Source organism: Ornithorhynchus anatinus, chromosome 17 (genome assembly GCF_004115215.2).
Source record: "Ornithorhynchus anatinus isolate Pmale09 chromosome 17, mOrnAna1.pri.v4, whole genome shotgun sequence".
In the NCBI taxonomy this organism is placed as follows: domain Eukaryota; kingdom Metazoa; phylum Chordata; class Mammalia; order Monotremata; family Ornithorhynchidae; genus Ornithorhynchus; species Ornithorhynchus anatinus.
In genome coordinates, this window is record NC_041744.1 from 24,838,024 (window position 1) to 24,861,519 (window position 23,496).

The 23,496-nt window shown below is 39.2% G+C and overlaps 1 protein-coding gene across 8 annotated transcripts in view; it reads right to left on the reverse strand.

The window, feature by feature from the left end:
• ROBO1 (roundabout guidance receptor 1) overlaps positions 1-23,496 on the reverse strand; it is a 797,263-nt gene that overhangs the window by 44,502 nt on the left and 729,265 nt on the right. For 6 of the 8 annotated variants that reach the window (XM_039914411.1, XM_039914413.1, XM_039914412.1 and 3 more), the window contains 11 exons: positions 22,192-22,200; positions 18,964-19,088; positions 16,730-16,901; positions 10,539-10,744; positions 8,834-8,915; positions 8,488-8,656; positions 8,234-8,400; positions 5,783-5,904; positions 3,573-3,804; positions 3,262-3,383; positions 1,388-1,559 (listed from right to left, as the gene is read on the reverse strand). In XM_039914411.1, coding sequence (XP_039770345.1) covers positions 1,388-1,559; positions 3,262-3,383; positions 3,573-3,804; positions 5,783-5,904; positions 8,234-8,400; positions 8,488-8,656; positions 8,834-8,915; positions 10,539-10,744; positions 16,730-16,901; positions 18,964-19,088; positions 22,192-22,200 — 1,578 coding nt within the window. The remainder of the gene's footprint in view (positions 1-1,387; positions 1,560-3,261; positions 3,384-3,572; positions 3,805-5,782; positions 5,905-8,233; positions 8,401-8,487; positions 8,657-8,833; positions 8,916-10,538; positions 10,745-16,729; positions 16,902-18,963; positions 19,089-22,191; positions 22,201-23,496) is intronic. The other 2 variants (XM_039914415.1, XM_029082113.2) reach the window with 1 other exon arrangement.

The window sequence follows — 23,496 nt, forward strand, 5'->3', positions numbered from 1 at the left end:
CAATTAATCAATCAATTAATCGTATTTATTGAGCATTTACTGTGTGCAGAGCGTTGTACTGAGCTCTTGGAATTAGTAGACATATGCCGTACCCAAAACGAGAATAAAGGCAAATGAAAAATGAATCTGCAACATTTTACTATTGTCAACTATTGAGGTTGACAAACCTAAACCCCAAACTGCTACATAAATCCATTTACTTGTAAAATTTCCAACGGCAGGCACTTAATTGGATTAGGCCTAGAGGACAAGCACCTGGGAGTTGGAGAATTTGGGTTCTAATCCTAGTTCTATCACATGCCTACTGTGTGACCTTGGGCAAGTCATTTAACTTCTCAGGGCCTCAGTTTCTTCACCTGTGAAATGGGGATTCAAACCTACTCACTCCTACTTAGACTAAGAGCCTCAGGAGGGACAGGGTGTGCCCAACCTGATTATATCTACGGCAATGCTTAGTACAGTGTTGGACCTAGTAAGCCCTTAATAATAATAACGATAATGTTGGTATTTATTAAGCGCTTACTATGTGAAGAGCACTGTTCTAAGCGCTGGGGTACATACAGGCTAATCAGGTTGTCCCACATGAGGCTCACAGTCTTAATCCCCATTTTACAGATGAGGAAACTGAGGCACCGAGAAGTTAAGTGACTTGCCCGAAGTCACACAGCTGACATGTGGCGGAGCTGAAATTAGAACCCATGACCCCTGACTCCTAAATTGGTGCTCTTTCCACTGGGCCATGCTGCTTCTCTTTACTCCTTAGCAAGTATGATTATCATCATTAGTAGGAGCATCCCAGGGATTGTTTATAAAACATCCAAATTTCTTAAGACTATGGCCATGATAGCCATGATGGTTGTGGTGGCTAATAATCCTTCCTCCTGCCTCACTGTTGAGATTGAGCTATTCCTGATCCATCCCATCACTTGTCCCAGGGAGCACTCAACAATGCCCACACAAGCTAGGCAGACTACATAGGTGTAGCCTAATATCTTGAGACATATTCTGAGTTTACTCCATTGCTAATATTAGCCAAGAGTGAGGGAGGTAACATGGTTTTGTGGCAACAACCTGGAACCGACAGTCAGGAGGCTCAGGCTCTAGGTCTCAGCTGTTCTCTCTCCCTCTGGGATAATTATCTAATTATCATGTACCCAACCAGTGTTTAATATAGTGCTTGCTTGGCATTATAATAAGTGCTTAAACACATTATTATTACCATCATTATTATTATTAATAATAATATTAATGATAATAACCCATTACTACCAACTCAGCTCATTTTGTCCTGATTTACATGATAATTTATCAGGTTCCCAAAGAGGGAAGGAAGGAAAGACAAAGACTTGTACACATAGTTACCCACAGGATCTGAACTGATACTTACCTAACTGGATAAACTGAGGCTCACTTTTCACACCAGGTCCTGCACCAGTGCCAGCTGCTACTTCCACACTGTATCGGATACCCGGAACCAGTGATGGAATGACTACAGAAAATGTAGAGCCATCCACTGTCTTGTTTATATGGTATCGGCTCTCATTGCCTAAACACCAAACCTGCAAGATAAAGATCCTGAATATTAAAAATGTAACATTACTCAAAAAACATCTAAGACTGAGGTACAGATGGCATTATTCAGTACCCTTGCATCTTGACAGAATTGCTTTCAGGATGCTGTAATCTCTTCCAATGACGAAGGTAATTCAGAAAGAAAAAGCCCAGAAGAGTAAGAATATTCAAAAGAGTGGAGGCTCAAACAGGAGGTTTGAATGTAACTTCAATTTTTCAAGGTTCCCTCCCATTTAAAAATCTGGACTCTAAATTAATCTAAGAAATATTTTCCCCCTAAAACCGTTTGTGAGACAGGAAGCCCAGGAGTTTAAATGCTAAAAGGCATGATTTTCCCCTCTCTTGTACTTTCCTCAACTACAATTCCAGCTGATGTCTGTTATCATTTAGGTTCCACACGTTTGTAATCGAATATGAAAGCTTTCACCTTGAAGCTGCTGGTTTCCATCAGTCTATGACGTAAGCGATTAACAATCATTACCAACTAACAGCTCTTCAGAAGCTTGTGGAAAATGACTTACTGGTCTCTAAAAAGTTCCTTGATGAGTGCCCCATGCACAATAACTCAGCCTAGTTGCTTCAGCTAAGGTGCCTGGGACTATGAGAGCACTGAGTGTGACAAACTTCTCATGCCTTGACCCAATCCTGACCCAGTATGGGACTGCTATACATTAAACTTGTATGGCATAGAGCAATTAGACTGCAGAGTCTACGAGTGTAAAAAGCATCTTCATAAACGTTGCGGTTGACTGAAACAGAGTCAGTGTCCTAGGAATAAGTGAGAAGTGTTTTCCATAACATTATTACAACTACGGTGATGAAAGCTGGGGCTCAAATGAACTTAAGACAAAGAGAATCATAATGAACAAGGATCTTTTGCAAAACTGCATAAGAATCTTATCCAGAAGTGGGGCATTCAAAAAATTCAAGGAAAAAAGGTTAACACATCTGGATCCGCAATCATAAAAGGGGGAATGGTCAAATACCAACTCATTTAGAGATGACCAGATGGGACTGAAATATGCTGAACACCAGTGAAAATACTTTGCATTTAAGGTTAGACTTTGGTATATATGTATATATCTGTAATTGTATTCATTTGTACTGGTGTCTGTCTCCCCCACCTCTAGACAATGAGCTTTTTGAAGACAGGGATTTTTACTCTTTATTGTTGCACTGTACTTTCCCACACGCTTAGTACAGTGTCCTGCACATAGTAAGCCTTAATAAATAAATTTGAATGAAGGAATAGATTGAACAAGGGGGTGTTAAATGATGCCTTACTCCCAGATTAAATTAATCTTTATATCAATAAATAGATGTTTCTTCAAAATATATACATTTCTCAAATAAGATTACTAAGCCTCAACCCCATTCCCAAATATTGTCAACACTTTGGGGATTATTTTACAATAAATGGGAAATTTCCTGTTTGCAGCACTTGACTGCTTGCCCTGTTTTGCCACTGTGCATACCTTTCCCATTTAAAATTTGTTGTTTATTGATGCTCTTTGTACAACAGAGATAGCTAACGGTCTATAGGAAATTCCTCAATAAATGCAAAACGTTCAATTCCTTTTCTTATTATACATGCTTTGATTTTTACCAGCAGATGGAGCCAAGTATCCACAATCAACCTAAACATCAACCTGAGACTCTCTTCAGTCCCTTCCTCTGTGTTGTTGTTACCTTGTATTCCTGGACCATTCCATTCTGGGTATCCTCTGGGGGTGGCTGCCAGGTAACCAGAATTGCAGTCCCATTCCCATCATTCTTTGTCACAGTCACACTTTGGGGTGGAGCACTGGGTGCTGATGGAGAGAAAAAAAAACCCAAAGACATCAGTTGGTATTTAGGAAGAGAAAATAAGGATCCAAAAATGAGTAGTGTCCATATCTCAAATATCCAAGTAACTGATTTCAGTTCAGAGAATAATGAATAATTAATTTCTAACAAATGCCAAACAAATGTACGTGAAAATACCATACAGGACTACTCACCTTCCTCCAGTGTTTTGGCAAATCTGACTTCACTATCTGCACCTTGGAATTCATTAAAGAAGGGCCGGACCTTGATTTCATAGTTAACTCCTTTTTTCAGGTCTGGTATCACAGCACTGTTTTTGGTCGGGGTCCTTACTTCAAACACTAACCACTCTGATTCACCATAACTTGCTGCAAATGGTCTGTACAAAATTTTATACCCCTGAATATACTGGGATTGTTGGTCCACCTACAAGGACAACAGAAATGTAAATTTCTCGTAACAACTTTTTTCAGGAAACAAAAATAATATAAGAGATTCACTCATTCAATTGTATTTATTGAGCACTTATTGTATGCAAAGCAATGTACCAAGCGCTTGGAAGAGCGCAATACATGAAGCTCACAAGAAGCAAAGTGACATATGTCAACTCAACTTTTCCCATGTTTCTTTCATTAAGAGTTTTCTAAATTAATTTATACCATAAATCTCAGTTCAACTTTTTCCATTTAAAAGGAAAAACTATTCAGAAAAGGAATCCAGTGGAAAATAAATGCAGTTTGGAGAATGGGACCCTTTCTGGGATCGCATTCATGCATCACAATTTGAAGCCTTTATTCTTAATGGATGGAACTGTTGCTCTACTACACAAATAAGGGGGTCATAAGGAATCACATCTCAATTCTGTTTTAGGCCACAGGTTGTTTTTGTTTTTAACTTGGACTATTTTTCCCTAACTGAGAACTCAGAATCAACAAGTTAACAGGTCTATCAAGAGAAGCAATAGTTTCCCAACAACATCAACCACAGAGGACCCAAAAACATTTTCTCTACCTTCCTCCACCATTTTTCCATCTCATGGAAGTTCAATGATTGCTGATATGACAGTCCTGTTGATAATGGTTTTCCTAAATGATTGAATTGTCTATAACTGAACATGAGATAGTTCGTTGATTGACACCAGACATAGGTAAGCTCCTTGAGGACATAAATCATGTCTACCACCTCTTGGTACTGTATTCTTTCAAGTGCTCAGTATAGTGCTCTACATATAGTAAGTACTTAATAGATACCATTGATTGACACCAATTTGATTTTCAGCACTTGCATGTTTGATTCTTGTTCTCTAGTCAAGAGTCTAGTCTTGCACTCTAGTGGTAAGTTTTTTTTAAAAAAAATTGTACTTTTTAAGCACTTACTATGTGCCAGACACTATATTAGGCACTGGAGTAGATACAAATTAATCAGGTTGGACAGAGTCCCTATCCCACATCAGGTTTACAGTCTTTATCCCCATTAAAATGAGGTAACTGAGGCATAGAGAAGTGAAGTGACTTTCCCAAGATCAGACAGCAGACTAGTGATTGAGCCAGAATTAGAACCTAAGTCCACCTGATTTCCAGGCCATGCTGCTTCTCCTTTAGGATGACATTTACAAAGGGATGGCAATGAATTGTTTATACCAGTTGTGCATACCAGTTGCTCTCCACACTCCCACTACCATGCAAGGAGGCCTGTGGTCCAGGTTATCAACAAGGTCCCTGGGACCTTGGGATGGGAGTAAGATAAAATCCCAGAGCAGCAAAGTGGTAACCCTTTGCACTTACACAAACACAAGACTGCCAGGGCAATGTCTGCATTGTGACTCTGACTCTGTGGAATCAGGTAAAGGAGCATATTGCTTCTTGGTTTAGTAGCTGGCACTGCACTGGAGTTCAAACACATTCTAGGAGTTTTCCAGATTATTTTTCTCCTGACTCTTTCTGGATCTAAAAATCATTCAATAAATGGTATTTATTCATTTTCTTTTCATTAGTATTTGTGAAGCCCTTACTACGTGCCAGGCACTGTATTGAGCACTGGGATAGGTACTGGCTAATCATGTTGGACACAGTCCAAGTCCCACACGGGGCTCACAGTCAATTCCCATTTTACAGATGAGGTAACTGAGGCACAGAGAAGGGAAGTGACTTGCTCAAGTTCACTGAGCAGACAACTGCTGAAGCCAGGATTAGAGTTCAGGTCCTTCTGACTCCCAGATCCATGCTCTATCCACTAGGCCAAACGTCTTCATTGAGCACCTTCTGTTTGGAGCAGTTTGGAGAGTACAGTACAACACTGCTAATATGTTCCCAGCCCATAAAGTGAGCCAAGTGTGTACTTCTTTTAACATGGCTGAGCTGCCTTGGAGCAGATGTTCACTGAAATGAAGAGCATGCAGACTTACTGTCCAATGAACTTCAAGTGAAGAGGAGGAAAGGATTGTGGGGTTGTGGAGGTGCAGGACCACATCTCCTAGTTCTCTCTGCACCTGCTTGTGATCCACTCCCTGGCTCGTTGGTGGGACATCTGCAACGATTCAAAAGATCAGCCTAATAGCTCAAACCATATTGGCAACGCAAAAATCAATACAAAACCAGACCGGCAGTTTAGACTCCCAGCAGCTCCCAGGAAGGTTGGGCATGGAGTCGTTTTTTGACCTGGAGCCAAGCTTGAGAAATTAGGCTCCTTCAGATTCATAGGAAACAAAGTTGTTTTTTATCATTAGTAATCAGTGGGGAGGGTCAAGCAGGGTGAAAATGAGGCAAAATAAAGAGCAAGGGCAGCAGAAACAACAGTAAATAGCAGCAGCCGCTTTGTCCACCAGGAAGGTAACTATTAGTTTCCTGTTGTCAAAGGGGAACTTCCTGCCCTCCCTTTGGAGTTTAATAACCATGGTGTTGACCCTAACTGGAGCATCCAAAAATGGCAGCAACATCACATTTTCAAGAAAAATGAGCCAGTGTAAAGAAAAACAATGGAAAAAATGAATAGATACATGAATCTGCATGAAATGAAGAAGTCAACACAGATCAAATGAAGTCACATACACCACTGAGTAGCACAAGATGAGGCAACTGATTTTTTGCAACTAAGGTGCACCACCACTTCTAAATCATATAGAAAAGATTGGCTGGGGCGAAACCCAGACAGTACAGGATCCAACTGGGTCAGATGCAACAAAAGTGTAGAATAGTGGGATGAATGCCACATCTGCAATGAGAAGTAAGGGGAATCTATAGTCTGAATGCAACAGATATCCAGAAAGAGCCTCATGATATCTCATTTACCTTGCTCTACTAAATGCTCAATCAATGAAGCACTCAAGGCTACAAAGTTGGTGCAGTAAATATGAGATTTCAGCCTTGCTGTACATAAACATCTGGGACAATAAACAAAATGCATAATTTTGGACTGGTGACTGTAAACATTCTACGTTTTAATAAGGAAGTCAAATGAAGCTCTCATCCACTGACTTTCTTCTGCTATCCATAAAACCTTCAAATGGCTAAATAAACACAAGCTTACATGTCAGTATTCACACTGCCATAACTATGTGTGATACTGTTCACATATTTATGCACTTTCAGAGGGTGGGGTTTTTTGTATAGTTGGAATGTTTCTTTCATTCTTTAGAGAGGTGGGTCTGAGAGTGAAAACCTACCACACCCTAAAAAGGCTCCAATACAGTGTTAAATCTCCCATTTAGGTGACTCACAAGAACACATTTAGGCTTAAGGGTGTGTTGCAATCAGACACATACACACACACTCGTGCACGCTTTATACCTCTCCTTACTTCCCTTTGGGTTTCAATGGAATATTGAAATGAACAGACACTCCCAAAGAAGACTTGCCCAGTTCCATCTCTGATGGAGGAAATCCAAAGGATTCCAGCAGAGGGCAGGTGTCATCACAAACAATTCCCATGTTTGGGATGACTTTAACCTAGAAGCTGGCCTTTGCACTGCGTTGGGTAACTCAAAACATGTTTGAGTGCTACCACGGGGAGCCCATACAAATCTATGCCCAGTAGGAAAAATGGTTTCCATTTCCCAGCAATTAGTTTGGAGGCTGTCTGTCCTTTTTAACAAAGCAAGGGCCCCACATTTTCAATATCGAAACACATACTAATACTTATAGGCTGAAAAAAGGTAAATCATTTGGAGTTTCAGACAGCTTTTCTAATATATGCACTACAGAGAAGTTGAGTTTTGGAAACTACAGAAAGTGCATGGTCATTGGAGGCTTAAGTTAACAAAATGAGGCTGCCATAACTGAAAATGTAGGAAGAAACAAAATACAAACGATGAGCAATCAGACATGGCTGTGTATATATCCTTCTCCATTGTTATCCATCATAACAAAAAAGAAGTTATTTTCTTCTGCCTTCTTTTTTCTCCATCTCTTCTTCCCTCCCAAAGCAGTTTTTCACACAAAAATTGTTTACATTTCTTATTTTGAGTGAACTTAACCTAAGTTCTATTTGCATTTTAAAAGAAACTCCTGGCCAGTGAGTATTTCTGAACACTCAACAACACCCTATGCTATGTTAGTATAACTATGTTAGTATTACCGTGAATAGCTATGGCTATGATCCACATTGTCTTCTTAATCCAATTTCTAGAAATGTACTACACTTTTTTGAATTATATTAAGATTCCTCATAGAAGAGAAATAACAAAAAACCCAAATTATCTATTCCTTAGTAACTCTTGGTCAAATTAAGAAAGTAAACTAATAGAATATTCATAAGCACAACCTGAAATTCTGATAAACCAACTTGGATACCCTACTTGTTTGCAAAATCTTAAGAGCTTGGAAAACCAAGGTCCAACATAGTAACAGGTAATATTTACCTTGTGTTTTCACTGGATCTGATATCTGGCTTGGATCACTAATTCCATAGGCATTTGCAGCTCTTACAAGGAAGAGGTAAATTGCATTAGGTTTGAGCCCTTTAATGGCAAATGTTTCTGTTTTCACGTTTTCCGCTACTGTCTGCCAGCTGCTGCCAGATGCATGGCTAAGGATAGACAGATGCAAGTTAAAATCAATCTACTAAATGGCAAATACAAACCAGGTACAACTAGAACCACTATGTTCACCATACCTGAAGGCTTCAATGATATAAGATGTTGGAGTTGCACCTGAATTCAAATTCGGTTGCCATGATAATGTTACTGTATTTCTGCTGACATCAATAACTTCCGGCTTTGATGGGGCACTGGGGATTAAATTTGGGTCAGTGGGTCTCGGAGGCTGAACTGGAACTCCAAATTCTTCACCAAGGGAACAAAAGATGAAAAATATATTGGCACATATAGAAATAGATCTTCTAAGGCATTTATTTAAACAGATCTGCCCTCAATCGTTTGGTCAAGTTTGCCACATGGGAAGAAAGCAATTGAATTTTACTTTCTGGATGAATTTTCCTGAGCCAAGAATATCTAATTTACCTTGAACTTCAATGTAAGCACTCCATGTAGCTTCGCCACTCGGGGTTGAAGCGATGCAGGTGTACCGACCAGTGTCACCCAGCTGAAGAGACAGATGGAAAATAAGGGTTTTGAACAAGCAAGAACTCAATGGGCTGGAAAAGCAATTATGGTTTTGAACGTAGCACATGAATATGGATAATCTCATTCAGATTCTATAATCTGAAATTTTGCCTTTTATGGGATTTGCTAAATGTGGAACATTTTAAAGAAAAAAAATGGAAACACTGCCCAGAGAAATGTTCCATAGTAAAGCAAATGTGAAGGCTCATTCCAGAACTCTGGCCTATAACTGTGAAGAGAAGAATGCTCCTACCCTTTCTCCTCTCTCTTCTATTCAGAATTTGAGAGAAACGACGATTTCAACATGGCTGATTACTAGACACCTTTGAAAGCCTCACAGTAATATTCAGAAATCTGAGCAAGGCCTTTGCAGCTGGGCCCCTGGGGAGTTTTATGTGGGTGCAAAACAATAGCAGCTGGGCTCCTAGGGACAGGATGCCACACTCACTTCTGGGCACCTTTAAATGGGGCTGCCCAGTCTGGTCTGCACTTGTGCCTGCACTTCCACCTGCCCTTGGCTCACAGTCATCCCTGCTTGTAAACCTAACTAGAACTTGCCACTGCATCTTCCATATCCCTTCTTCCCTTCAAAAAGAAGAGAGGAGTTTACTATGTTGAAGTTTCCATCAACCTCCTGTCTAAGTTAAAGGTAACAGTAATCAAATTAAAAAAGATGAGGTCATAGGTTCAAATTTGACTCCAAGTGGTAATCTTACCATGTCTCCACCACTCAAAGCTAAAACACTATCAACTGGTCATCTTTTACTCACCTAATCCCCTATGGTATTTATAGGGGCAGCAATAGATGTGCTAAAAGAAGCCCAAAAAGTAACGGCATAGTTTGACCATTCCACACAGCTAGCTAGTGACATCATCATTAATTGAGTTTATGGAAGTTAAGATGGTCCTTCCATACATTATATTCATTCAATCGTATTTACTGAGTCCTTAGTAAACCACTGTACTAAGCGCTTGGAAAATACAATTCGGCAACAAATAAAAACAATCCCCACCCAACAACAGGCTATGTTCCGTGATCCTGACTAATCTGCCTAAACCTGGCCTTAAAAGCAAACTCTGAAAGAACAGATATGAGTTGTGGTGCTAAATCCTTAAACCCCAATAATATTCATTTTCTAACACCCGTCTAACAATGTTACTCTGAACACTCAGTTGGCAAGGACATTATTTTTTGGTTCTGTTTCATTCAATGCATCCTTAGATGGGGAAAGTGAACCCACAACTGATGAAGCATTTAGGGATTACTGTCATCCGGGGACTCACGTTCCTTTACAAATACTTCATTGAATTTTGGCAGCGAGCTCTCACTTGCAGGGATTTCTTCTACTAACAAACCATAAATATTTTCCCCAATTTATCTTAGACGTCCTTGCTCCAAAGTACTTGCCACCAGCCAAATCTGTAAAAGTATCTTAAACACACAGCCAGACCATCTAAAAGCCTAAAGCAGCCAATTAAAAGCCTGTTAATACAATTATTTAACATCTCATTAATTCTCAAATTAGTGAGAGCGACGCCTGGGGCTGGAGGCAAAAAAGCACCGCCACCAGACAGCCAACCCCAGTGGGTCATTTCCCATTACCTTGGCGTAGCGAATCTGCAATACCCCTGACTCCAGTTGCTTGATTCGGGAGTCCTGGGTGGAAATGAGAACCCCGTCCTTTCTCCAGAGGATGGTGGGAACCGGGCTGCCCGTTGCCACACAGCTGAGGGCTAATGTACCGTCCACTGCTACCGTCTGATTCCCAGGACCCTGCCGAATGACTGGGGGAGGACGGTCTGCAATCACTGTCAGAAGAGACCACAGGAAATAGATTTCTCTAACTGGAAGAAATTTTCTCATCATATAACTAGTAGCAGAGGCTCCGGGCTTTGCAGCAAGCTAAAGCTAATTAAACAAGTAATTAAAGTAGGAGGCACACATAATAATAATAAAGTTGGTATTTGTCAAGCGCTTACTATGTTCAGAGCACTGTTCTAAGCATTGGGGGAGATACAAGGTAATCAGCTTGTCCCATGTGAGGCTCACAGTCAATTCCCATTTTACAGATGAGGTAACTGAGGCACAGAGAAGTTAAGTGACTTGCCCACAGTCACACAGCTGACAAGTGGCGGACAGGAATTCGAACCATGACCTCTAACTCACAAGCCCGGGCTTTTTCCATTGAGCCACACTGTTTCTCTACATTATTCAGAGGGTTAAATTTATGTTGTGCTCATTGTCAAAATAATAAAAAGGCACACAAAATGGTATTTTATTAGTGTTGAATGTTTCATTGATGGACTAGCTTTTTTCAAGATATCATTCTTGCTCTGAAGAATTAATGGCACACCTAATAACTCTGCACTCCAATACAGCTCTGCAAATGCATTGGGTAGGATGAGGTGGTTTCACATTTGCAAAATCATGCGAGGTGGGAGGGGAACTTGTCTACCAACTGTGTTATGTTGTACTCTCTCAAGAGCCTAGAACAGTGCTGTGCCTATAGTAAGTACTAAGTAAATATGATATTGATTCTCATTACACTTTAGGATAAGGGTTTTTGATAAATTGTATAGAAGACATCTCATATTGGACTTATATGATCTATTGCCACTCTTTGATTCAACAGATGTACATGAAAGACTGTTACTCTGTCCATGGCCAGCTGTTTTACATTTACATGGCTTTCAGGGTATGTTTCTGATGACTTGGCATAGCAATTGTTGCCCTCGTTGAGATCTCCAGCATTTGCAAATGCTCAGAGATGTTTACATTCAAAATGATTAGACTCTGCATACCCTCCCTACCCAGATTTCCTCTGGACTTTCAATCAATCCTCATTGAACAACTGAATGACTGAAAGAGTTGGAGGTGCATTAGGTTCAGAGGACATTTGGAATAGGGAAAGGAGCTCTGGAGATTAGGTACCAGGGTAAATACCCATTTCACTAAACAACTGAAGTGGCCAGAACACTCAGGAGACAGAGAAAGCAGAATGAAGCTTTTAGATAAGCTGGGAAACCTGATGTAACCAAAGGAGTTACAGATAAAAATGTAATAACAAGCCTGCAACCTTGGTGAAGGTAAGAAGAGCACAATGCGTTCGCATGCGCTGTCGAGTCAGAGGTTTTATTCACAGAACTTTTCTGCACTCTCATCTCACTTTCAAAGTGGGCCTTGATTATCATTCAATAATCATCAGGGTATAAACATTCAATCACAGCAACAGTGGAAAAGAGAAGAGCAAGGAGAATTCAGAATCTGCACAGCCTAATGACATTCTGGTTTTTTTTTTCCCTACTGATGCCTTCCAATTCTCTACCACGCACTATTTGTTAATGTGAAATTAACTAATAGCTGTGTGGAGCAGCACAAAATTGATGGCTGAAAACTTGGCAGGGTAAAACCAACAGATTTTTAAAACCTGGAAAATGTCTGTCACCTATTCCTTACCTTGGTCATAATCATTCAATCAGTGGTATTTATTAAGCACCTATGTGCAAAGCACTGTACTAAGCACTTGGGGGAGTACAATATAACAAAATTAGCAGACATGCTCCCTGCCCATAATTACCTAACAGAATTTATCTGCTGAGCTACCTTTATGCATGACCAAAAAAAGGCTCTCATTATTACAGTATTTCACAAAATAACTTGCATGCCACTGCTTAAATAAAGCACTCCTGTACACTGAACACCATATGCTCAATCTAAACACTGAAGAAGCAACTGCGAGAGCATTTTGATATAGACACATAAAGAAGCATCATGACTTGATGGAAAGAACACAGGCCTGTGAGTCAGAGAGCCAGGTTTCTAATCCCACATCTGCCACTTGCCTGCTTTGAGACTCTGGGCAAGTCACAACTTCTCTGCGCTTCTATTTCCCCATTTTTAAAAGGGGATTCAATTATCTTATTGAACCATGAGTTCCATGTGGGTCAGGGACTATGCTCCAAATGATAATGTTCTTGGAAGCAGCAGAGCTTCCTGGATAGAGCATAGAAGACCCTGGGTTCTAATCCCAGATCTGCCACATACAGAGCTGTGTGACCTTGAGTAAATCACTTAACTTCTTTGGGCCTCAATTACTTCATCTATAAAATGGGGATTAAGATTGCGAGCCCCAAGTGGGACAGGGACTGTGTCCAACCTGATTAAGCAAGCACTTAGAACAGTGCTTGACACACAGTAAGCACTTTACAAATACCATCATCATCATTATATCAAACTGGGGATTCAATACCTGTTCTTCCTCCTACTTAGACTGTGAGCCCCAGGTGGGACCTGATTATCTTCTAACTACCCGAGTGCATAGCACAGTGTTTGGTACAAAATGAGTGCTTAGTAAATACCACAATTATTTGAACAAAGTTAATTGGATTTAGGAAAGGAAACTCTACTCTCAAATCTCATCTCATGCATCCTGAAAAGTTTCGGCTCAGTCTCCACAGAACAAATGTGTTATAACAAGAGGTTTTTTTTCTGGAGGAAATATTTATTTCAGATCAGCACTTGTCTATTGAGAATAAAAGGCACACTCAAGCAAGTGTGAGGGTGGACTGGGCTGCCCAAACACAACTAATCATTTTAAAGTCCTACACCAGCACCCTTCTTGTGTCAAAGCCATCCCCCAGAAGCTTGATACCAAACTGGCACAGTTGGGATTTTTCACCATCTCCTTGTATCCCATTTCCCTCTGGGATAGCTCAGGAGGGGGAAAGGCAATAACAAGAAACAGATTTACTGGGGCAGTTGTTGTTTACAACTTTACTAACAATAATGCCCATCTATGGTTTACTGAACCTGTGGGAAAAACCAAAAAAAACAAAACTTAATGACAGGAAGAAACTGTTTTGGTAGGGAAGAAACAATTTCTCTCTCTGTTACCAGATTGTTAGCAGATAAGGAATAGCAAACAGATAATGAACAATTAGCACAATGGGAGATCAGAAACAGTGATGATAAGAACCTTCCCTTAAACCAACCCTTCTCACCCTAAAAGTGTTAACTATATTGTCAGGTTAATCAAGAAACACATATAAGAAAACAGATCAAAAGCCCACTAACAGTCCTGAACAACTGGAGTACAGATAATCTGCATGCATTTTATTTTTTACAAAAAACCCAAAAAAACAAAACAAAAAAAAGGTCACAAATTCTATTTTCATTTGTTGAAAATGTGCACTTTGGTGTAACCTTTTTCCCCAAGCAATGGTTTTGCCTTGAGAAATGGAGCCATATTACATTTCCACAACCTTGGCAATATTTTCTGTGACCATATTATTTTTGTGACAAATGCGACCCATTGTACTTCTTTCATCGATAAGGGACAAAACATAAGTTTTTAATAAATTCTGGTGTCATGGTGATAATGATGATACTTTAATATTTAAATAGTTTAGTGGAAGTTCTTATACCTTGGCATTTTATCATTCTTTTCTGTATAATAAATGCTTGAATAAAGTGAAGCTTTACATAATTTTGAAGAAAATAATATTTTTATATTATTTTAGGGGCATGTGAAAATTATGATGCTTTTTTTAAAAACGTTTTAGGAAAGCGATTTTTGAAAGAGACTCATTTTCACACTTTCAAACTATCTGCGAGACTGTTGGACAATAAATATAAAACAAGGTGACTGTAATTCTAAAACTATTTCATCAGTCATAATGGAAAATCCCTAAATCTATTACTGAAGAGAGATGATAGAAAATGACAACGATGAATCAACAATTCTCTTTTGTTAGTGGAGCAAAGGCATTGAAAGAACCACCACTAACCCCTGTTATAGTTATGTAGTAAGAGACTTTAATCATACCATACCTCCAACATTTTCAGCTCTAATTGGATTTTACAGTAAAGAGTAATAAGAACATAACAACAACTGAACCCACAGATTGAAAAACAGTATAAGGATGCTTCGTTTTCTAAGTGGGATCTGTAAGCAATATCAAGCAAAGCCCTTTGATTAATAGCTGGTTTTCTACCAAAAACAACTCTAGACATGCAACACGGCAGTCCCATGAGTTAAAAAATGTCTTGAGCCCACAATCATATTTTTAAACTATCCCATTCTCCCTTCAATGACCTGAAAGGTAGGATAATTAAATAACTCATTTTTACTACTTGTTCAACACGGGCAGGCTGCACTAGGCTGAAAATTGACAATTATACCTAATTCCTCAACAGGTCAAAAGAAAATTGGTAGAGAAGTCCTTTTCATAAAAAGGGCAAGTGGAACCATTTTTTAAAAGTAAATCCTACCCATAAAATTTTGTTAAAAAAAACCCAAGAAAAACTATCTTTTGATATTCTCAATATAGGGAAGGGAAACCTTTCACTCAAAATTTACCAGAAAATGGAACACTATCGACTCTCCCTGCTGGCAGCACAAGGTCTGACAGCAAGGTCCGGTGCCACCTCAAGCTGGAGCAGGGCCAAGTCACCGACTGTCAATTGGCAATAGTCAGAGGGTGAGAATGGTGACTAACTCTCCTTGTGGTACATTTTCGACAAGTCTGCCTGTGCCTCGACCACTTTCACATGTGTACCCGCCACTAGAACCTACACAAGGATCCTTTTCTGAGCATGGCACCTAGCCCACTCCGACAAAGAATAGGAAAAAGCACAAAAACAGGCTTTTTCTCTTGGCTGGGGCTACAGAGGGAGCCCAGTATTTTGCCTGCTGTCAGGATTCTATCATTTCTTATCCCAAGTCCTTTATCTGGGTTCTGGGTAGAAGTAGGGTGGGAGTGGAGGTGAAAATCAGTCTTTTTTGGAGTATATCACTCTTTGAGATATCTGACAAGTAGCAGTTGGTTAATTCCTCTTCTGCCCTCCCTCTTAAAGATGAAAGATTCCCTTCACAGAATCTTTTTCCATTTGCTGCCTGTTAGGGTGAGAAGGACAGAGCTCAAGACCTCAATTCTTGCTGTCACTCCTTTCATTCCCACAGATTAGGCAGCTCTGTATATATATATATATATATATAATTTTTCTTCTTCTTTCTGATGTCTTTTTACTCTTTACTACGTTCTCTGTATTTTTCCCCCTCCTCTTTCAATCTCTCTCTCCCACTCTCCCACATCTTCTCCTTCCCACCAGTTTTTACCCATTGCTCTCCCTCCAGAATTCTTTTATTTGGCATTACAAAATGGTGAAGTCATTCAGGGCTGAATTTTTTTAGATTAAGGATTTTTAAATTGGGAGTCTACAGGGATTAAGCCTAACCAGAAGGGAAATGCTGATCAGGGGTATCACCCACACACATTTGTTTTCTTTCCCTGCACTACCTTATTTGGAAAAGTGGTGGATTATGACTCCAAGCAATTATTTGGTCACTAAGCAAATATCCTATTCACTATCACGATGGCAGAATTCCCAAGTTTAGGGGTAGGAAAGTACCTTCTTTTCCTTTCCCTAAATGCTATCGGAAGAGAGCAGATGATAACGTATGCAAGGAAGGGGAACAAGAAGTAAAAAACACAAGGAATCTTCCCCAAATTTAGGAGCAATTGCTTGGAAGAAGGGAGATGCAAAATTTGAGACTGCATAATTTGTGCAATCTCCACATTACGAGATGAAGCTTGAGCTTCAGATGACAAATGAGAGTGAAAGTCACAGCACAACTGATCCATTCACGGAAAAGCCTAGATATATAAGATAAGCGTTCATCATCATGACATCCATAAAGTGGTACCATTCTAAAAGTAAAGGGGCACCTTGGCACGTGGATGAGCTTGTGGCTTACACCTCGACATTTTGAAATAAAAGTCTCTCTACATTACCATCAGTAACCTCCAAATAGGCTTTTGTTGTGATGCTTCCCGCAACATTTAAGGTCTGGCATATATAGTATCCCACGTCAGATCTCTGGACGTTTGTGACGGTGAGATCCCCAGTCTGGGAGACGGAGAAGCGACTGGATGACTGTGGAGGCTGATATGAAAAAAGCAGGTTCTGGGTATTGAAATTAGAGTGTGGAAGGGGGGAAAAAAGGAAGAGAAAGTATGTGAATGATTAATCATGTTAAATTTTCCAACATTTATTCATACTTACTGATCTAAAGCTGAGGGCTTTCTCAATAGAAGCGAGGCTCATAAATACACTGAGGCAGTGAGGATGATTTATTCAGAGCCTGACATTCATTTGTATTGCAAATATAATGCTGAAAGTGTTGGTCTTCTATTATCACCTGACTATTGAGTCAGAAAAACAGAACACACTCTCTATAGTGGGCCACCCCAAATGTGTTCTATACACACTGGGTGATATACACTTGTGGTATTTCTTATGGTGAACTGCCTCAATCTCAAAAACACTGTAGCAAAGCCTCAAGGCAGTTAATTATTTCATTAATATTAATTCGATAGCGAAGATTCTTAAGATTTGAAAATAAACACTTAAGTGTTAGGCTAAAAGTTGATTTTCCCTGTATTTTGAATGATGCATTTATGGGAATTTCATAGGTTCAAATTCAACTGGAAAACAATTACAAAATCAAATTTGGAGACCAAGTATTAGGGAACAATGGATTTGGCTGGCTGAAGAGAATGATATTTAGAATCTATTCAAAATTAGCAAGGTTTTAATTCTGCAAGACATACACATTAATAATGGACAACATTTTGTCAAGACCATCCGACTACTAGAGAGTACACAATGGTCAGTGGGTAACCCTCAGAGGTAAACCTGAGAATGGGTAACAAGAACAGATAGACAATGGGAAAAAGTTCCTTGAATCTAGAATTATATTCCAATCTCAGAAACACTTAAGAATATATAATTCTTTCTAAGGGGCTTATGGACTTTTCAGATTATTATCTTTGTCCAATTGCTAATTCACAGTTACGATGCTTTGAAGTGGCAGGGTTCAGAATAATAGGAATTTTTACCTGTTGCTTTCTATCCTGGGTGCACAAGTAAAGAAGCTCCACATTAAGAAGCACTGGCTGCAAACAGGAGCCATCGGCTGTCTGGCTCTGCTTCCCCATCCCATTGAGCATTATGGGAGTAAAGCCCCAATACGCCCTTCTGCCCTTCTCTCATAAGAATGGAGAATAGACAGACTCCCTTCCCAACTTTTTCAACAATGGGCAGGCTGTGTCAGTAACTAAAAGATAGTTTGCCCAAACCAGTGATGTTTACTCCCTTCAAGAATGTTTAACCAATATATTATTGTAGATTTTTTTTGAAGTTACATTTTCAACTGTTTTCATTGTGTTGGCACAATATCCTCTGTCAAATGTGTTATCCTCCCTCACTTCTATCGTGGGTTCCAGTCCTATCTTGGACTTACATTTATACTAGTGCTTACAAAATTACTTTGTGCAAATTAAGCTCTCAAAAAAAGTTGGCAAAAACAATTGAAATTACTGCAAAACAGAATCCTATTAAACACAGAAGAAGATCTTTGAGATAATGGATATTAACTACTCCCACTTTCTCACAATGAAGAACACTGGCAGGGGTGAAAGAGTGGGAGTGATACAATTCATCCATGCAGATTCTTGGTTTCTGTGACTAGACCAAAGCTTTTACCTGGTTTGCACTGGGAAACTCCAACATCATTGTGAAGTACTGACAAGGACTAAGAACTTTTGGGAATTATTTTTTTAATCAATTAGGGCAATGCTACAGGTATTTGGATGAAACATGAAGTCTTGGTTCTGAGCCTGATACCTTTATGGTAGATTCAGCAGGTTTGTCTTGCTGTGTGAGAGCCAGAATTTAAAAGGCAATTGAACCTGTGATACTGAGGACATTCTGATGATGTCATAACCAGGTTTTTGTTTATTTCTTAGGATGTCCTATTTTTTATTTGGGATTGAAATGGCCATGAGCTGGTTGAAGAATTAGAGATGAGTTGCATATTTTCTCACACCTCACTGATAATACTCCCCAGACCTCCTCTGGTCCTCCCTGATCATCTCACCTTTAGGGCAGGATAAATGTCTCAATTTTTCTTTCTGGTGTCCCACAACAGCCACTGCTGAGTAAACAAAGTCAAAGATGGCCATACCTGACTTCCCTCTCTCCTCCAGAAGATAGCTGGCTGAGGATTTCCGGTTGCTTCACACTGGAAAGTGACAGTGCGCCCCAAGGCAGCAACCTGGTCACGAGGTTTCACAACAAAATGTGGAGGCTCTGAAGGAGGAAATGATAAATGATTCCAAATCAGAAGAAAGAAAACTTTTTCCAATGGTGACAAGTTTCAAGGAGCTTCAACTATCTTGCCCAAAATGGAACCTGTTTTTTAAGTACTACTCATCTCTAATGGAAGTTAAATTGCAAATGATTACCCTTTAATTGCTGGGCACATATACAGATGTTTTTACCTCTGTACAGGTTCATGACACATACATTTTTAAAACATACAGAACCATACCTAACTGTGAACTGAAACTTATCCACACATACACTATCATTTCTGATTCAGAGTATGTGTGATGTACTTTAACAACCCACACCTAGCCCCTTTGAGGTAGATTGATTCTAAAATTATTTTAATTTAACTCAAAAGCCCCTGAAATGCTACTGTGCAACTTATAACCATTTAAATTCTTCAAACCAATTATTGAATAGAAATGAATTTAAAGCTATAGTGGAGTTGAATGTCTGCTTCATTTACATTGGCAAGGGCACGTTCAAACAAAATATATATGGAAATGAAGGCAAATTTGAAACATCTGCTCATCCTGACATTATAAATAATACCAGCTTTGTCCAAACTGTTTGATTTATACAGCCTTAAAAGACCACTTCATCTAGCAGTAAATAAGAATGTCAGAAAATTATGTCAGTTACATTGAAAGCAATGGCGGTTAAAAACATTTAGGTGTGCTGATAGAGCTATTTGGGAAAAAAAAGTAAAACATTATGCTTGTTTTTAGGCTGTACTCCCTGCTTACAAAATTGCGCCCCAGATGAAAGCCTCAACTTACTGTTTACACATTTCAAATTCATTTCTTATCAGCTGTCTGTAACACCCAATTATTCTCCCTTCTTGTCTCAGTTACGAATGGAGTGAGTGTTTTAAGTCAGGCATTTTAACAACTGCTTAGTTTGCTCCCTCTTCCCTCCATCCAATCGTTGCCCCTTTTTAGGGCTTTTTCATTACTTATGACCTTTGCTTAAAAAATAGCGTCAGTTACTCATGTCTTTAGGGTAATGACTTGAGTGCAATTGGGTGTGATTCAAAACCTTATTTCATTATTTATCAAACAGTTGGCTTATTCACGAGCCCATAAATGCTGCCCTTCGGCTGCAAACTATTTTCTTTGTTAATGCAGGTCAGTATCTGTAATTATCCATTTCTCTGCTTAAGACATCCATGTAATCATGATAACAGTAAGAATGCATCTAGAGCATGTCTTTTTTCCTGAGGAAAAGCCTATGCCAAGTTTCTGAGGTTACAATAGCAGTTAAATGTGGCCAAAAAGGCCACAAGTAGTCTAGATCGCCCAATGATTTTAAGGTACCCTGTGCAGAACGTAAATTATCAATGGGGTGGGTGGACCTCAGGTAATTTTCTATTGGTCCTATTGGTCCCACCTCTAGCTAACTCATAACCTGAAAATGTAGTTGTACTCAAATGGTTTTGTGGCACTCCCAACTTTTATTGCACCTCAGTAGTAAGGATGAGTACAAAGTATCTCAACACTGCGGCATGTCATATCATGGGTACATACTCATTCTAGGAAGCTGATCAGAAAGGGGAGGAAGCTTGGGAAGCAGAACCAGGACTGATACAGTTCAGAAGTGTGTAAACCAGTTAAGTGATCACACAGTTGTAAAGAAGGTTTTGGGTTGTTCCACTGTAATCAGTGAGGTCCTGAGAATGCACATAAAATCACCTTGGAGTATATTACATGGGAAGGGATCATCTTTTTAAACAAGTGAGAGCTGTTTTGGGGCACAGAAGACAGTGAGGGCTCCATTTACACTTCAGAAAGTGCCTAAAGGCTATGCAAAAAAGGAGGAAATTTCAGACAGTAAATTTTTAGAGAGTTTTCTTTACCCAAACATTCTTTGTGGAAAGGGATAAAAGACTTTGCACTATTATCTTCCTGTGCTGATGCCTCACAGCAGGGTATATGCCTACAAATTACATTACTATATTTCGTAGACAGACAGTGGAGCCAATGACAGCACTGACATCAGATTTAAGTCCTTTCTGCATACATAACAAAGTCTCTCCTACTTAGAGACAGCATTTTGTGTAGAGAGGCTTCTTTGGGAAATGGTGATATGAGCTTGAATGGAGATGTCTGTATAATTCTAAAAAGACCAACAAAAACCCCCAAATTTAGTGATAGACTATACTTGGATTTTTAGAAATGATATCCATCAACCCAAATTTTGAAAAAGATCTCTGAGACTGATTTCTATGCAATAACTTGAGCAGGATAATAAGTGAAATTACTTTAGGATGAAATGACTTTCTGGTGTCCCATTTAGTTCCCTAATTCTGTAATTTCTGAAATGATACCCTATTGCACTCAAGGAGCTGACAGATCTCCTAATGGTGCTTTCCTCTATTTACAGGCCACAGTTTATGGGCTGGGTGAATCTGACTCTAAATATCGGGAGAGCTTCAAAGAAAGGGAAGGGGGACACCATATTTTTGCTTCTGACAGAAGTGACTTTTGCCTTGATAAATGGAGATGAATACAAATGACCTGAGTCCCGAGGGCACCCTCCATTTATATTCCAATAGGCATTAATGGCAGATAACTACCAGAAGTTTAAGTGAACAAAGAAATTGCCAGATGCCCTTTCACACTCCAGTTGTTCAGTAAGCATCTCCTTTCCACTATGCCATAATGCAAGATGAAAATTTCAAAATTTACAAATGTTGGTTTGAATTTTCATACTTTTAAAATTTCATGAATGACTGCATTTCACCAAGGTAGACTTTGCCCACCTCTAAATTAAAGCCAAATTAGCTAATGACATGTCAGAATTTACTGGGTGATAGAACAAAGCATTGGCAGAAGGATTCAACTTGTACATTATTCAAAGAAGATAAAAAAGGTTAATTGACCCCATTACCTTTACTCTTTGCCACAAAGTTACCCATACTTCATGCAGAATCTATTCTGTGCAGTCTGTCTTTGTTCCCAATGACAAGTGAAACATGGATGTTGATTGGTTGAAGGACATGGAAGGGTATGGATGGAAAGGGGAACAGGAGGTCCAGTCACAGTGATACGGTGATTAGGAGATGGCCAATAAAATTTCAACTTACCAAACACAACTAAAACGAAAAAGAAAACATGTAATAAATAAAAGTAAAAAAGGCCCATAAAACAAAACCATAATGGTAACTGGTTTCTATTTAAATATGATCTTGATCTTTAAATTAAATTCAAAAGAAGCACCTTGACATTTGACTATATGAAGCATGTGGTTCTATGAATGAAGAGTTAGCCAACATTTCAAGGTTAGTCATAAACAATAAAACCAATAAAAGTGAACCTCCAAATGCCTTCATCTAATGGCATAATGGTATACTTGCAGTGGTTGACACTTTTAAAAAATTCTTTTCAGTTAACTTTTAACCTAGGCATTTAACAGCACAATATAAATTCTATACTCAATAAAATACTGTACACATCATAACAGCAAGCAATACGTATATACTCACTTGTCTTTTAACCCCGGTTAAATTCTTATAACTCGATAACATATTTAAATTTGCCAAAGCAATATGTCACCAAATGACATATTATGTGGAATATTACACAGCAATTCTTGGAAGATTTTCAAAAACTGAGGTAAACAGATAAAAATTTGAACTATCATGGAAACTATAAGCTATTTAGTATAATGGGGTATGGAGCGTTAATAATCTCATTACTTGTCAATAGTAATTCCCTGTTCGCTTTAAAACCTGGGGGCTACAGATTGCAAATCATTAAGCACTATTATTTCATTTTACCTTTTCATGTTGAAAGCAAAAATAACAATTGCCCAATATGAGAAGCCTAAAAGAAAGAGCCAGTAAACACCTGCACTAAACCTCTCAGAGATGAACACGGAAAACTTGCAGACAAATTTGAATTCATTAAGTCCAGATCCTGACAAATCTCAACATTGGCAAGGAATAGCAGGTCCTGGACCAAGGCCAGGGCACACTCCTTGAATGGTAAGCTTTCTACCTCCCACAGCCAAGTGCCTTTTCCTGGATCTGGTCAAGACCCAGCCCCAGGGGCTATTGATTCTCCATGTTCAGGTCTGACCTGAATTAGGTATTGCAAAATCCCCAAATGATGCACTCAGTTCTCCTAAAACACTGGGTTTTTATTGTTGCAAAACCCTCTGTAAAGGAAAACTCAATGCTGTAGCATTTCATCAATCAATCATTATTTAGAGTGCTTACTTTATGCAGAGCACTGTATTAAGCACTTGGAAGAGTTCAATAGAACAGAGCTGTAGATGCGTTCCACGTCCACAGTGAGCTTTCCATGTCCAAAACCACACATCTGAGCACAAACTGTTTTTTTCCAACATTCTATTGTATTTTACCAAACAGTTCACATTGCTGGATGTA